We start from the raw sequence: 17681 nt of genomic DNA on the forward strand, positions 1-17681 counted from the left end.
TCCAGGAAAGTAAATAATGTGGGAAGAAATAGCCAGGGACTTGTTATGGCTAGGCTTGTATAGGCCCTAGGGCTGATAGCCTAGTACCAACCTATGAACAACAACTGTCTTACACCTCTGTTTTTTTTTTCAGTATGTGTCATACTGTCAAAAATCTTTTTTTCACTGCAAACTGTGTGGGGGAATTTGGAACATATCCATTCTTGTGTGCTTTTTGTAACTACTGACATATGTAGCTTGTTGTATTGCTTTGAATTAGAATAAATATACAATACTTTACTGTAATTTACAGCTATAACTTGAACTTTTGTTTTTAGCTTAGTTTATAGCCCTGGTTAACAAACCGTTAATGTAACATAAAGTACGTATTGGAACAGTCATACTTCAAGATTTTTTTTTTCATTGTGTAGTTTCTGATGCCATTTCTTTTAATGAATTATTTCAGTACTGACTTTTGTTTCTCTTTCTCTTTACTGCATATGTCTTATTCTGGTCACTAATTCCAAAACAGAAATGGTCAAGCATAAGGAAAAGAAACAGCTCAAAGGTAAATCTGGCATTTATTTGATCTTGTTATGCAAAGTATGCTTATCATCCATAGACTTGTGTTTGAGTTTAAGATAGTTTGCAGTGAATTTTCAAAGCATTCAAGCAGAAGTAACTAGTTTGTTTGTTTGTATTATTGATTCATCAGTAATTGCAGATAACTGTATCCTATTCTGCATTTCTTCTGTCCCTACAGAAATTCTGAGTATCTCTGTTAACAAAGAATGTGGAAATGCTAAACTAATGCAATTTAAATAATAATACATTTTAGTGTTGGCATTCTGAGTGATTGTGGAACCAGCTTAATTCAGTTTATGTGCAGCGTGCAGATGGCCATACTCGTTTCTTGCTAACCAGGCCATCGCTTAAATGGATTAGACTGGGTAAAATAGTGTTGCAAATAGGTGCTGACAAGTACAGAACTCTTGACAGTAGTTTTTTTATGAGCATGTGGCTGAGTACAGCAACTCTGTCCATTTGTTCCTTAGCCAGGTAAAACTGAATCATGGCATAGCTGTCATTCATGCAGCCATCAGGAACTTTTACATGTGCTTTCCTTGCTATTCTTCCTGCATGCCATGTAAGTACTCCAGAGATGGGCATGCAGTGGGTGTGGTATGGACCTGTCACCATCTTAAACAAGTGATGTACCCCTGAAGCAGCCCCGCCCCCATATTGAGCAGATGGCTCCAGCTAGGTCTTGGGTCTCTACTGGAGATAAATTAGTGGGAGGCAAAGCCTGTCAGTCTCCCCTCGGAGAGGTGAACAGCCCTTCCTTCATGATCCTTCCTGTCTGTTTGCTTCAGCACCTGGGACATTAATCAAAATGGGGTTAAGTATGACATTGTGGCTGTCATTCAGTGTCACTAAGACAGCACTGATGTTAAGTATTTATAAGAAAACCACATGAACATAAGGCAGATTTTGTGACCAAAGCATATTATTTTTAGGATTATACCTTCTGAAGCTGTTAAGTTGCTGACTCATGAATTTAATTTCAAATAAAGCCAAATGAAGTACTGGAATGCCATTTCCAGTTGTAAAATAACGTATGTTTTTTTCTTCCTGTACATCTCTTTTCACTTTCCTCACTGGATGAGATCTTGTCTTTTACCTCTACATTTTCCTTGTGGGTAGCTGCTGCCAATAAGGCATCATTTGCTGTACTGGTATTTTTATTGTGATTATGTCTGTCACTAGGCAGGTGCGACTGCGAGCTTGTCCAGGTGTCAGGGCATCCTCATTTTTGGGCTTCATCACCTTATGCAACATTGCACAAATAACAAACTGGATAAGCACATGCAGTTCTGTTAATTTTTATCCTTTTCTGGCTGCCACTTCAGTAGTCAGGTTGCATATATGCAGTGTTATGTACTGGACTCTTTACAAGGACCCTGTTTTCTGTACAATCACCATATTAATTAGTACACTCACATTACTACCTTTTCTGTACTGTGTCAGTTGCAGCTTTTAATATAAGAGAATATATAACTGTTTCCTGTCTGGATTAAGACAGTGATTCGTACAGAAATCACAGGTCCTGATTTTTTCTTTGTCATTAACATGCTTCTTAGGACATGCAGTCAGACAGAGAGAGTGTTAATCATGTGTGTGTGTGCGCTGGTAGCTAAGTTTTTCATTCACTTTCCTTTCATGCTATGTATTTTAACTACTGTCTTTTATAAGCAAATTTAGATTTTTTTTTTTCTTTTGGACAAGGCTGATTCTACAGACATGAATTAACTACTCATGTTTCATTGTGTCTGAATTTATTTTGAACATGAATATAAAGTATAGTTGAAGCCTACAGCTTTTATGCTGGGAAATGATTATTGTGGCTGATCTCTTACAAAATATACCATCTTTGTCATTTTTAAGTGAGATTTCTGACTTCACTGATAGTGCTGACTTTTGTCTTGTGCTAGGTAGCTGATTTTGGCCCATGTCTGCCTTATTACATTGGCCATAAATTTTGATTCTGTGAAGACTGCAGTCTTCCTTTTATTCCTACAATTTTCTAACATTGACACAGTTTATTGTTGCTGTCAAGCCAGCACTGTGAGTGCCCTGGGCTGGGACAGATTATCTGAATATTGCAGAAATGTCTAAACTTTGAAAAACAAAATGCTTGACTAGATGCTAGGAAACATTTAAGGGACTCTGCTGTGGTTACATATTGGAATGAGATCCTGATTAACAGCAGTTTGCCCATCTTGTCTTTACCATGGCCCAATTCCCTCTGTAAATAAATAGAAAAGCAGGCAGATGGTGTTTAACTGTAGGACTCTAATCAAAGTTCCAGATGGAGTTTTATCATTCAGAATAGTGTAGCACCATTCGTCTCAATATTAAGGTGCAATCTGTTTTCTCTGAAACAGGTGAAAATAGTGTTTGCGTAAATGAAAAATAAAGTCTAAATCCGTTTTCAGTTATTTCAGATAAATATTTTCAGTTTGTGCTCAGACTTAATAAAGGTGGTGCTGAAAGAGATTATGGTACTGATAGAGTTTCTTTTTTCTTTTTTTATTTGTTTGCCTTTAGTTGATATGGCCGTCTTGTTGAGACTGTTAATGCACAGCAGTGGAGCAATTTACTTAAGCCTGGTGAATTTGTTGGTCTCCACTAGTTTGGAGTATGATTTTTTCCAATAAATATTAGTAAGCTATACATACACTTCAAATTTCACTAGCCATTAGAACAAATTGATGATGGCTGTTAAATTTAAGCAGCCATCTTCTGTGCATTCATTGTTGTTTTCTGTTAGGTATGTGCCCAGGCACAGTGAATCTGGAAGATTAAGGATCACAGCAGTCTTTTAATATGTACAGAAAAGGAAAATAACACACTGCACATTGCTTTAATAGTATGAATTTGCTTGCACTTAAGCATGTTTATTTGGAGGGTTGCAGTAGGCTTAGGAATTCAGAAAGCCAAATTACATTTTATCAGATTCAACAGGCTTTTTCTTTAATGGCTTTTTTTATTTTGGCTACTATAGGTGCACTGTACTTGAAAGAAAAAAAATGATGCTTTAAGCTCATAACATCTTTTGTTTTGAGAATTTAACACGAGCTCTATGTTATTTCACATATGGCATAACATATGAGTTGTTGGAAGGGAATTTATTTCACACTGTTTGTACTCGGTATTCGCATAGAACATAAAGCCCTGTACATTATACAGATGTAGAAGAGGCTGTTGCATGAGGATAAAAATGAGGTTCCAGTATGAAATGGGAATGCATGAGATGTCAAAGAACCATGTCACCAAAAACCAATGCTCGAAATGCAAAAAAGGGTTAAAACTCACAACTTGTGTATACCAACTCCATGGTCGTACAAACTCAAAGAAAAGAGAAATCTACCAAAAGAAAGGAAACATTGCCATTGCATATGTAAAAACAACAATGGCTATGATTTCCTGTGGGGAAACGGTCATCGGAGTTCTGTTCCTCTGCATCTTTAAATGGGAGTATTGAGGAGCAGGGAATTTGATTTTGGTCACCTGTGGACACATCAAAAAAGAAAGTGAATATTGAAAGAGGTTTGGTGGTGTTTTAAAGACTGTATGGTGAGTGGTTGTATATTAAATTCAGACTGGGTCTTTGGTTTCATATATCTTCTTAATCAGTAGATTAGAGTGTTTTTCTCTGATAGCAGTGGATATTTGCACATAACAGCATATGCTTCAAAGTTTCTTGTTGTTGTACAATTAATATAAAGTTTATTTGGTCACATTGACTAAAGTTAGTGTAAGACCCTGGCCCATGTAAAAAGGAGAAAAGGGGAGTTGATGATGATGATGAAGATGATGACAACAACTGAATATGGCAAACATTAAGCAGTTCTTTCTGCAATCTTGAGCATCAGACTGTGTTTCTCATGCTGTAGGCTTAGCATCATGCAGTGTGTTAACATTTTGATAGCTTTTTGGAAGATGACAGATATTTCTGCCTGTCTGCCTTTTAGACCCCCCCCTTTCATCTTTATCTCGAGTAAGGCTGTTTCCTGAAAGGGATACTTCATATTTGTCCACGTAGAAAACAGGTGACTTACGCTTGGGATCTTAACATTTTACTAGACAAACTTACAATTTTTCAATTCAATCTGACTCACTGGACTGAATTAAAGTCTCTACCTTCCAAAACAGTGTTACTCGCTGCTCTGACTTCGGCTATGGGATTGACTGAGTTGCAAGCCCTTACAGTAACCCAGCCTTATTTCACCTTTCTTAAGGGTATAATGTTCTTAAAACTAACCCTTCCTTCATGCATAAGGTAGTATTAGAACTCACCATAAATTAATCTATTGATCTCCCTGTGTTCTTTTCTGAGCCAAAAAGTAAGGGAGACAGAATCATGCATACTCTGGATGTCCACAGACAGCTCAAGTGCTATATGACAGGACAAAGGATTTCTTTAACTTCTGTTCAACTGTTAATTTCCTGTGAAGGGAAGAAAAAGGACAGCCCATTTCAAAGCAGACTGCTTACAATTATTTATCCCATGCAATGCAGTTGTGTTAGTCTTAAAATAGCGAGACCCTTCCTTTAAAGGTCAAAACTCATTGTACCAGGGTTATTGCTTCTTGTAGACCTTTTTGAAAAGGGTGTACTCTAGTATTCAAGAGGTGGAAACATGGTACTTCACTAAACATCACAAGGATGATTCCTTCTCTAGATTCAAGAGCAGGCTTTGCTAGAACTGTTCTCCATGGGCTCCTGGACTCTGACCTTTCTTCCTCCTCCCTATCTAGCTAAACTTTGGTAATCATCCCATGTAGCTTAGGCTACCGAAACAGTGATTTAATGCTGAACATTGTATGGTTGTGTAAGTAAACTTACCAAAATAATACATGTTTCAATATATCACAGTTGCAGTACAGGTGTGTGCCGCTTAATGTCCTTCTGCACAACGTCTTATTTACCTCCATAATGTACTAAGCAGACATAAATGCAGTCATTTTTGTGCAGAAGGACATTTGGCGAAGCGCAATATAAAGTATACAGTGTATACTAAATGTCTGCGCAGCTTAACGTTCTATGAGATAGAACCTATGCCAGATGTTAAGCAGCTCTCACCTGTATTAATACCCACCAACCCTCCCTCTATCCCTCATGCTCCCTCTTTTTTTTTCTTTACCTTCCTTAGTGGGTTTGCTATTGGAGCTTTTCCCTTTTCCTTATCTATCTGCCAAGGTGTTGGCCCTCCCTTTTCCTGCTTTTTTCCCTTTTCTCCAAGTATATAACTGGCACCACATTGTGTCTTTAGCCTCCTTTCCTGAGAGTCAAGAATTTTGGAGCCTGCATGTCTGCTTTATACTGCCACACTCTCATGCCTTCTCAGATATACAGGTACGTGGAAGCTGCTCAAAAGTTTTGGGTACTGGTTGGGCGTCTGATCCTTGTCAGGATACGACCCATACAGCTTATTTGTACAACTGTACTTCTTTCTGTTTGATACTTCTGTGGTGGCATTCTTTTTGTTCCCTTCCTTTCCTTTGTTACTCTGCATTTTTGTGTTAGCAGTTTATCTGTTTTAGTTTAGCTGTACAGTACCTGTTGTGTGTCACTTAATTCTTCTAATTGTCCCAATTATAATGTTCATCTGGAATACTAACTCTCTGGGTCTTACTCAGTTTCTGTAGTCATTTTCTTTGTTTTAATACATTTGTCCATTTCTGTTTAATCAAACAGGTCTTCCCTTAGATCATTCTCTTTTTGGATGAGAATGTCCTCTTTGCTCGCTTTTTTCCTGCTCATTCCCTTAATGTGCAATCCTAACTGGACTGTCAACTGTTTCCCCTACAAAAGTTATAAAATGTTATCTTGTGGTATATCTTTTGTAAACCTGTCCTGCTCTGTATATTATATAATTTTTCTAGGGATTTATTGGATAACAATTTGAAATGTCAGGACCTGCTAGAGCAAGTCCTGAAATGTGGAGACTGAATGGCTGAAAGATTGGACTGTTGTATATCCCAAGTCCAAGATGCCAATTGTCGGAATATTCTCTTTTTGTCTTAAGTACGGCAGTTTCAGAGTTGGTATATATATAAGTTTGGGGGGGGGGGGGCTTGCCCCCTGCAAAAAAGAAGTTTAAAGGAGAATATATAGTAGTTTTCGAGATTCGCTCATCTCCTGTGTTTTCAGTTTATTTCTTCCTGGCTTATCAGCACTTGTCATTTTGAGTGCTGGCATTTCAAGTGCCAGCATTTCAGTAAGAAGCCAATTTATTGACTCATCATGTTGGGATATTTCCTATATCAGAGTTTCCACACTTAAACCTTCACTTGACTGTTGGTCTTTCACTTCAGTCTCTGCTTACCTTTTTGCATCACTAAAGTTGTTGCTTCTGATTACTTTCCACTATTGAGGGTTTTTTTTCTTTATAAAATGTCCCAAGTTTGGATATCTCTACTGCTTGTATCTCCAAATGTATTTGGAGCCACAGTGGACATATTTGTTAGTACAGTTTTGATTTCTGTGTAAATACTGCATCATATTAGACCTCTTTTTTTCTTTCCCCGTCCATGCTTCTTTCTTTATGAATTTTGATGCCTCTCTTTTTTGTTCTTTTTCTTGGAGAACTTCCTTGCTTGCATCTTTTTTTTCAGATGGTCTGATGTTTCTTTATTTGCATATTGTTTTGTCCTGATCTGCTCTACTAAAAAATGTTAAGTTTTTATTGGTAGCAACAGTTTTTTGTGATGTAAGAATTTTCTTTCCTCTAATTTCTTTCTTGTTGTTTTGTATCTTTCCATGGAAATAACTGGTATGTTGCATAAAAGAAGCAATACAATATTTTTTTCTTATCCTTAGCAGTCCATTTTATTGTGTGTGTGTGTGTGTGTGTGTGTGTGTGTGTGTGTGCCTCTTGGTTGGCTTATCAATGTTGTTGTTTTTTTTACCCTTTTTTTAATTTCTTCATATCTTTTTGGGCTTCTAATACCATGATGGGAATGGTCCCCATTCCTAAGTCAAAGTATGATTAAAGTTCATGAAATTAGTATTGTTTCAATCTTTGATGTCAGCCAAAAGTGCTGTTTGCAGCACCTGCAATGTGCCCAATAATGACTCCTGCAATTTAGATGGGGTTACATGGATTGGTAGCATTTCAAAATACGATTGTAGATTCTTTTTTATAATACCCGTTGCTCCTACTACTATTGGAACTGTCTGGGTATCATTCTTCCACATTGCTCTTGTTTCTGCCTGAAAATCCTGATATTTTATGACTTTGTGTCTCTCTGTATGCAAGACACTGTAGTCACTGTGTATAGCTATTTCAATGAGCAATGCTACTCTTGTCTTCTTTTCTTGGATCACTATATCCAGTTTTCTAGCATCTTTATTTTGAACTGTTGGTAAGGGGTGATCCCGTATGATGTAGACCTTTTCATTTTCTGTGATGCTTTGTGGCTCAAGTTTCCAGTGTTTTTCAGCCACTTCAGTACCGTAATGTTTGCACAATCCCCAGTGCAACAGTCTTAGCACATTATTATGCCTTTCAGTATACAATCCTTCTGCCATTAGTATGTCACAACCAGCAACGAGGTGTGCGACTGTTTCCAATTTGGTTTTACAAAACCTACATTTGTCTGTTTCTCCCATATGTTCAATGGACTTTGTAAACCAACGTGTACGCAGCCCACTGTCATGGGCCGCCAATTTTAACCTTTCATCTCTTGGTTTGAATTTGCCTCTCCTTAATAATCCCTGCATTCATTCCTGATCAACATGAAGTTCTTCCAGAAGTTTTCTATACTTGCAACTATATTTATGTTTTTTCCACATTTCTTGCCTTCTCATCTGATCCTTCACCTTATATTCTTTCTTTTGTTTTTTGGCACATTCCGTTGCTACCTGATTTTTATCTACTTCTGGTTTGATTTCCATTCCTGCTTGATGCTGATATGCTTCTGCTGAATTAAGCAGAGAAGTTATCTTAGATTTATTGTCTTCATGTTTCAAAACTTTCACTACATTTGGGTCTTGTGAGATCAGCAGATATTTGTGGAGTCCCACAATTGCAGATCTATACACATAATCAGTTTCAAGGAGGCCCATCCCTCCTCCGGAATGGGGAATATATAATCTTGGTATACACTGTTTTTTTATAAATCATTTGGTGAGCATGAAGCATCCTTCTTGTTTTCCTGTCTAATGTATCCAACATGTTTTGGAACCAGTCAATCACTCCAAAACTGTAAGTTAGGACAGATGAGCAAATTGGTTTATAGCTTGTATTTTGTTCCTAGATGTCAATGTGGTTTTCAGAATTAATTTAAGTCTTCTAAAGTATTCCTTATTATGTTTTATTCGCATTTGTTCATGTTTTATTGTTGATCCTTCATCAGTTCCCAAATATTTATACACTCCCTCTTGCTCAAGTTTTTTTATATCACATTTTTGTCCCAAACTGATGTTTTCCTGGTGCTGCAGTTTTCCTGGTATAAAGGTTGCTTTTGCACACTTATCAAGACCAAATGACATTCTTATATCATCTGAAAAAGTTTTGACAATCTGCAGCTGTGCTTTCAGTTCCTCATCTGATGAGCTGTACAGTTTTAAATCATCGACAAAGAGAAGATGAGAGGTCTTTACACTTAGTTGTTTTTTAAGAGCCAAATTGTAGCCATGGCCTAAGCTGTTAAGTAAACAGGTTAATGGCAAGGCAAAATAACAGCTGTGATAGAGAGTCACCCTGGAATATCCCCCTTTGAATTTTTATCCCTGGGATGATGATCTGTCCTTTATCATGGCTTAATTGCAAAGTGGTCTGCCACTGTTTCATGTTCACTGTAATATAGTCACAGTCTAGGGTGTATCTTATACATTTTTAAGCACTCTTTTTTCCATGAATGTGGGATATTATCAAATGCTTTTTTTATAGTAAATCCATGCCATGCTTAAATTCTTCCCCTTTTTGCAGTCCTCCAATATGACTTTATTTCATAACAAATGATCGTTTGTTCCATATAACTTTGTTTTATTGCCCTTCTGTTCTGCTGCCATAATTGAGTTTTCTTCTAAATGACTGTAAATCCTGTCAGGATCAATTCCCATGTATAGTTTATACGTTGTCGGAAGGCAAGTTATCGGGCTATAATTTTTAGAGTAGCTTGCAGGTTCATTCAAGTAGGAGCATTGTTTTGCCCGTTGTTAGCCAGGTTGGTGTCCATTCGGGGTGTGCATATAAATAGTTCTTACTCATGGTTAAATCCTCATGCAAAGATGCTAATACTTTTAACCAAAAGTTAGGTACTGCAATCTGGGTCTGGGTTTTCCAATTAGAGGCTTTTCTTAACTTTGTTTCAATCTCTCTGGCTGTTATTTCATCCCATTTCATATCCGGCACCTTTAAACTTCTTATTCTTTCTTTTATTTTTTCTATCCGTTTAGCATCTTTGGTATGTTCCACAGGATCTTCGTAGATACTTCTCCAAAATGTATCTACTTCCTCTTTTTTGGGAGGTTTTTCAATTCCTTTTACTTTATTTCCCAGTTCTCTGTAAAACTTTTTTGGGTCATCAATAAATTGCTTATTTTGTACTTTTCCTTTATATTTATCTATGTATCTTCTACGTTTTTCCACCTGTGCTGAAATTTTAGTTATTTGCGATAGTGCATAATAGATCCTGGTCTGTTCTAATACAGTGCATTGCTTTAATAGTATTTATCTTTCTTAGTATTTTTGTTGATCTAGTCCCTCTTCTATAGTCGGTACTTGCGTATTATTGCAACCAGATTTCGGAAGTCAAAAAATTCCTCATGTTTGTGCAAAACGATGTCTGGTAATCTAAGAAGGGAAGTGTAAACTCTTCACTACTATTGTGTCCGAGTGGTTTTGACATACGAAGAGGAATAACATGAAAATGTATTTTTCTGGGGAGTGTCTGTTCCTGATCTATAGATAGGAGTGGTGCTTCTCAGTCATCGCTAAAGTTAGAAGTCATCATGATGAAAGTCAGTGCATTCCCCACAAGACAGCCGACCCTTTCAGACACCTTTACATGTACACTGTCTCATCATTGACTGTCATTTTGGGAGGATATGTGTGAATCAGTCAGCATTTATACCACATGTTGCCAGTACTGTGACTGGTTCAGATTAGCAGAACTGTCTGTGCGAAGCAGGAAAAGATCTGACACCCCTGGCACAGGAGTTCCGCTAGTGAGAAAGGGAGCAGTCAATGAGGGATCACTGTCCCGTTACTTGGTAGTTGTTACAGGCGTCTGTGTTTTCAAGGAGTACTGCCCCTGAACATTTAGATGGTATGTCCCTAACTAACTTGCCTTTGCTGAGGTTGTGCTCAGGAATGTGGGAATTGTGATGCAGTGTAGCACAGTACAGGTTGCAGAACAAATGAGACATGTCCCCCAGGATCAGAAAAATTGACCGTTGTTCCTCTTTGGGCATCATATACACTGTGACACACTACTACTTACTTGCTTACACACCCCTTTCAAGGTTAAGGAACATGTTTTCGCAGAAACGTTTCCATTTCTGCCACTCTGCAAATCTGGTTGTGATAATACGTAAGTACCCTATAGTCTTCTAACAGTGACACTTCTTGTCTTAATTGCTTTATAGTTTTCTCTATTCGATACTTCCATGATGGTATTCAGTTTTTCCCCTTCCTTTCCCTCACTACCCTGTGATCTTGTGGTAGAACTTTATCAGTTATTAATTTAGCAGCACAGTAGTATATCCTGTTTACTTCTGTTGTATCACATAGATCTCTATGGATAGCCCTAATTATTGCATTAATTTGTTTTATCAGACTTCTGATTTTTGGGGTTTTATTGACCTTCTGCAGTCAGCTAGAGCATCTTCTGTGTGGAGACATGCGTGAATGGGCGTACTTTCATTGAAGGCTATGCGTCAGGGCTGGCAACTCTTTACGTAAAAATCTACTGCCAATCATTAGCGGACCGGAGTTCCACTGTGGCTGAAAGACACAAACAAACAAATTGACCTTCTGCAGTCTATTTCTGTCATTGATCTTAATATATCTATCAATGTCTACTAAATCAAGCAACTCTTCTTTTAGCTCATTTTCTTCCAAACTGAGGACACATCCCTTGTTTTCCGTTTCCTGTGGGCATTCTATAAAAAGTTCTATAGCATCTTCCTGTGGCACCTTCTCTTTAATTTCATTCTGTGCCGTCAGTTGCTCTGTCATGTGGGAACTCACTGGCCTATCACTCCTCAACATTGAATGCACCAGAGTTTCCACAGTGTCCTGTTCCTTTTCTTGCTGTCTAGCTTCAGCTGAATGTTTATACTGGTTTCCTGGGGAAGGCTCCAAAATATCTTGATATGGCACCTGACCAAATGCTTCCTATTCCACTGGCTTCCCCTTAATTTGGATATCCATTGCTCTATTATATTGTACTTTCTGCATTTGATTTTTTACACTGAATCCTTCACTTTGCAGGTACTCCATAACCTCAGTTTCTATTTCTTTAACTTCTCCATTACTGATCTTCTTTTCTACTTTTCCTGTTTGTCTTATTTTTTGTATTGTAAAGTTTTCCATGTCCGGATTCCTTTGCCTGTATTTCTCTTCAAATATCTTTGGTGCTGCACTTTTTGTATTGGTTAGTTTTGCTTTCTCCTTTGCATAAATATTACACCATATTAAATCTGTTTTTCTTCCCCATGTTCATATTTCTTCTTCAGATGTCTCCTGATCTTCTTGTTTCTCCTTACTTTGGGGACACACTCCACCGTGCTGTGATGTAACCTGCATTAGACCTTCTACACCAAATCCTTCACTTCGCAGGCACTCCATAAGTTCAACTTCTGTTTTTTTAACATCTACTTTACCAATCTTCTTTTCTGCATTCCATCTTTGTGGTATTATTTTTTTATTGTAAACTTTTCCATATCCGGATGTCTTTGCCTGTATTTCTCTTTGAATACCTTTGGCACTGCCTTCTTTATATTGATTAATTTGGCTTTCTGCTTTGCATAAATGTTGCACCATATCAAATCTCTCTTTCTTTCCCATGTCCATATTTCTTTTTTATATTTTTCAAATATCTCTAGGTTTTGTTGTTTATATTTTTGCACTTCCTCAGATGCTTCTTTTTCCAAACAGATCAAAGTTTCTTGATTTATACACTGTTTTTCATAAATCTGTTGTATTAATGAGCACAAATTTTTATTTGAAGCTTCTGACAGTTTTTCTTGCGGAAGTATTTTTCTTTCCTCCAATTTTGTCTCTTAATTGCTTTGTATATCTTGTGTCTGGAAATTCTGGGCTTTTTGCATAATATTAACAGTACATAATATCTTTCTTATCCTCAGTAGTCCACTCTGTTGTCTTTATGGCTCTTCTTTGGCCTTATCAGTTTTTCTGATTTTTGTGGGCTGCTGCTTCCTTGTATAACGGGGGGGAGGCATCCTCCCCTGGGACTGGCCTGGCCCCAATGTAGGCATGTTTCCATATGTTGAGGAGTCTACGCTGTCATTTTTTCCAGTCCTGGCTCTAGTGCACCTACCAATTTTGGGCACTTTTTTATCCTGGGTCTTGTGCATCTTGCTATCTCTTTTAATTTGTGACCTACTTCTGTCCATGATGTATGCTATATAAATACAGTCTATATATCAGTGTCACTTCGGTGAGATTTTGTGAAAACAGGGTCCACCTTACGAAGATACTCACCAAGACTTGAGGATGACTTCAGTTTCAGCACTACTACTGTCCTTTGCCCTGAAAGGAAGATCAAATGTCCAAAGAGAACAGTCATTTTTAGAACTCCAAATTTGGAAGACTGGAAAAGAAACCAGACCTGTATATGGGCAGTTCATGATTTAAAAGTCGCATTAATTAAAATGTCTTTTGAATATGTTAACAAGTATCAGCTGCAAAAGTCCACTGCATGATTTAAAAGTTAAAGATCATTTTTAAAATGATCAGTGTAAATAATGCATGCTACCTCACAGAATTTATGTAAAGTATTTTATAACAAGAAAAAAGTGTGGTGTAAGGGAGTATAACAACTACTGTTGCTCAGCTGGAGTAAGTCACATGCCATTTTATGTCAAGTTGTATACTTTGTAGAAGCAGTCTGGCTAAACACCTTATGGGTGCTATTAAGACATCCATAGTGTCTATGTTGTTAATGCAGTATTTTAAGAAACATTTAGATGCAACACCTGGTATTATTCTTGATATTTCAGCAACCAGTGTTTTTTTTTCCACAAAACTGAAGACAACTGAAAAAAAAATAGTACATAACCTAAATGTTCATAGGACTCGCAGGCAAACTGACCAACTGTTTCTGCAGTGCATTTCCATTGATAAAGAAGACTTAGACTAATTGGCTTTCCAAGAGTGATGCCTGTAACTGCATCAAATACAGCAAGCTTCTCTGTGGCGATAAGGTACCTGCAGACATGATGCTTGCCACTTTAGATGAGCATTTTATGGATATTTCAGTTAAAGGCTTTTATAAAGGTGCGATGTGCACACGTCTTCCCACATTGTCAAAACATTGCAACCTAGCTGTTGTTGAAGAGATAGGTCAGGACTTGTTGGCGTAATTTTAAGGAATCTTGTTGTACTCTGCCACCCTAGACACAAGGTAAAAAGTACTTCTTGTGATTCTGCCTGTTTGATATATTGCTGCAAGTACCTCCAAAATAAGATAAGTACTGTTGAGTGAAATGCCGAAGCAGACCCCCTCTTTTTGATAAGGCATATGATACTAAATTGATAGAAGGTAGCCATAGAACAGCAAAATACATAGAATTATTGCATTTTGGAAAATTATTATACATAATTTGCCAGATGGTACTTGCAGTACCTTGACTCCAGCCACATCAAGGGTAGCCTCATTCTTGAATCCCTGTAAGAGAAAAAATATGGCCTTATGCAACTAATACAGCAGTGTTGGACAAAATGTCTTCAAATGCTGAGGGCCAGAAAAGCTCAGACTGGAAGTGAATAACTATAAGAAATTTGACCATTAAACAGTAAAGAGGGTACTATCAACTTAACCAGAGGGCCAGCCAGTAAAAAGTGTGGGTTCTGGACTTCAGGAACATAGGCTTTGAGAAAAGGCACTTCTGAAAATTGTTATCAAACAAGTATGACATGTGAAAGAGTATTATGAGAGCATCAGATCTGCCATCAGGAATAACTGGCATTTCTGGGAAACAAATACATTAAAAAGAAAGAAAGAAAAAATTACGTTGATTCTCAAATGGTGTCAGCAGTTTGAGAAAATCTATTAGGAAGTGTTAGAAAACAGTACAAGAAGTCAGAGAGCAATTACCATTAAAATGGGAGAGATAGACTAGTAGAAAAAGCCAAACGGGAAAAGATGAGTTGAGTCAAAGCCAGCTCATGCATAGATACTTAATAGAGGAAAGAAAGAGAAAGACAGAAAATAATAAAACAAAATAAACTGAATGGGTTATGGGCAAAAAAGTATGGTAAGAAATGAGATCTTCTAAAGGAATACTTCTGACTTGTGTTCTGGAATGAAAAAAACATCAGCCAGTAGTAGAACTCAAGATAAGAATAAAGATCCCAGTGTTTTCACAGAAGAAAAAGTCCTTTAAGGATTCTAAAAACTTAAAGGTGTATATGGCATTTGGGACCCAGTGGGGATTTGTCCTAGAATTATCACCGGTGTGGGTAGTTACTGGTAGTACTACTGCTGTCCGATGTTTTAACAAATCATGAGACTCGGTGTTTAGCATTTATGTAGACTGAGAGAAACCAGGTTTATCCCCTTTTCACAAGAGTGGAAATGAGAGAGACTGGAAATTACTTATCTCTCTCTTTTTGACATAGTACGGAGAGGAAAATCCTGGAATTAGAGTGGATGAAATGAATTTTTGAACATTAAGAGCAATTTTGGCAGTGGAGCAGTTGTATGGAAAATCCCATGATGCAAAAAATTCCCTTAGCAGCCTCATTAAGAAGCTGAGATCCCTCGTAAAATCCTCCAAAGCTAGTTACGAAAATAAAATTGCCAAAGATAACCACAAGGCATTCTATAACTATGTCAAGAATCTAAATGGCAATGCTCAATCTGCTCTGAGCTACAACAGAATGGCATTAAATATACTGATCCCAAGGATATTGCCAATATCCTGGCAGATCAATTCAGTGCCAACTTCACCCCCCTCTCACCCCCTAAATGGCCCATCTCAATACCGGACGATTACCAAATTCCGGTAATAACGGCCACACAGGTAAAAAACGCACTCTCCAAAGCTAAGAATACAGCATCCATGGGACCAGATGACATCCTGGGCTGTGTACTACATGAACTACAAAATGAACTGGCACCTCACCTAAGTGTCATGTTTAATCATGCTCTCACCTCAGGCTTCATGCCCACTGAGTGGCACATGGAACTTATAAACAAAGATATTGGCAACCTTTAAACACTGGACCCCACCCAGTTTGGGTCCGTGAAGGGCCGATCTTGTCTCCTGAACCTAATTAACTTCTTTGAATCCGTCTCCAGAGGCGTGGATGAGGGTAAGGCAGTCCACACAGCCTATCTGGACCTCACCAACACCTTTGACACCATCCCCCACTCTGGAATCATAGATAAACGTACTAAGCTGGGCATTAATCCCTACATCACTTGATGGGTTGCCAACTGGCTTACTGACAGAACCCACACTATAAATGTAGCTGACTCCAAATCCAGCTCCAGACAAGTGACAAGTGGAGTACCTCAGGGTTCAGTCCTGGGACTGCTCCTGTTTGGCATCTACTTCTCTGAAGTACAGGCCAACACTAAGGGCCTCTGGCTAACAAAGTTCGCAGATGGCTGCAAACTGGGAGCTATTATTGAATCCCCAAATGATGTGGATACTCTACAAAAGGGCCTTACAGAAACAGATGCTTGGTGCCAGAGCCATGGGCTCAAGCTCAATGCCAAGAAATGTATAGTTATCCCCTTTGGGGAAAAAACATGTACCTGTGAATTACCACTTAGGTGGCAGTACACTAAACACTGAAAGCGTGATAAGAGACTTAAGGACACAGGTGGACAGTGGTCTCACCTTCAATAACCACATCACCAAAACAGTCAGGAAATCCTTCTATGTGGCACACCTCATCACTAAGGGCTTTTCATCCAGAAAAAAAGGAGCTCATGGAAGGAAAAAAGTAGCACTGTACTCATCCCTCATTAGACCCATTATAGAATACAACACCCCATTTGGTATGTACCTCTGAAGACATCTGCAACAACTGGAGAGGCCACAGAAATACCTCACTAAAAGAATCACAGACCTAAAGCAGATGCCCTATGCTCACCGCCTTAAAAAACTCCAGCTATACTCTGTCACATATCGTCTACTCAGAGGCGATCTCTGCTTAACATACAAGGCCATGTCAAACCCAGAGCTGTTGGAGATGCTACACTTAAAGAAATCCCAATCCCTCAGAGCCACACGCACCAGGGATCTAAACCTTGTCATCACAATAAACAAAACATGCTGGAGGGATAGGTTCCTGACCCAGAGACTTCCCAGACTCTGGAATAGACTGCCCATACATGTCAAGCAGAGCGCCAAAGGAACCTTGACGACTGGATGGGAGAAAGGAAATTCTCCCCAGGGATCACATCAGTCGCCCTGCTAGACACAGGACCAGGGAAGTAAATAGTGTGGGAAGAAATAGCCAGGGAATTGTTATGGCTAGGCTTGTATAGGCCCTAGGGCCGATAGCCTAGTACCAACCTATGAACCTATGGATCATCTCCAGGAAGTTTAAGCACAATAAATTGAATGGTGTGCTTTGACTAGATAGATACATGTATTTACTATAAAAAAGGGCTGTGGGCAAAAACTGATTCTTAAACTGTAGCATGGCATTCAAAACTTTAGGTTACTGAGGAAATAATAAACAATTAGCTTGGGATCTTAGGATTGTAGCATAGGTAAAACAGTGGTTAGACAGATGGTCACACATGTCATAGTACGCTTGTATAGAATGCTAATTAAGTGGAATATCTGTTTAAAGATGTAATGTGGGACAGTGAGTTGAGCAAACTTACCAGTACATTCTGTTATCAGTTTTCTTTAGTCAAAACCAGTTTTACGGTACTAGCTTCAGAGAAGGCATGATTCATGATTTAACCAAGAAATGTAAA

At 38.2% G+C, this 17681-nt stretch overlaps 1 protein-coding gene across 1 annotated transcript in view; it reads left to right on the forward strand.

Annotated features, from left to right (window-relative positions):
• MCTP2 (multiple C2 and transmembrane domain containing 2) overlaps window positions 1–17681 on the forward strand; it is a 2216888-nt gene that overhangs the window by 934348 nt on the left and 1264859 nt on the right. Inside the window, exon 7 of the mRNA XM_044081878.1 lies at window positions 512–547. Coding sequence (XP_043937813.1) covers window positions 512–547 — 36 coding nt within the window. The remainder of the gene's footprint in view (window positions 1–511; window positions 548–17681) is intronic.

The sequence above is a fragment of the Protopterus annectens genome, chromosome 8.part1, assembly GCF_019279795.1.
Source record: "Protopterus annectens isolate FY-2018-M chromosome 8.part1, PAN1.0, whole genome shotgun sequence".
In the NCBI taxonomy this organism is placed as follows: Eukaryota; Metazoa; Chordata; order Ceratodontiformes; family Protopteridae; genus Protopterus; species Protopterus annectens.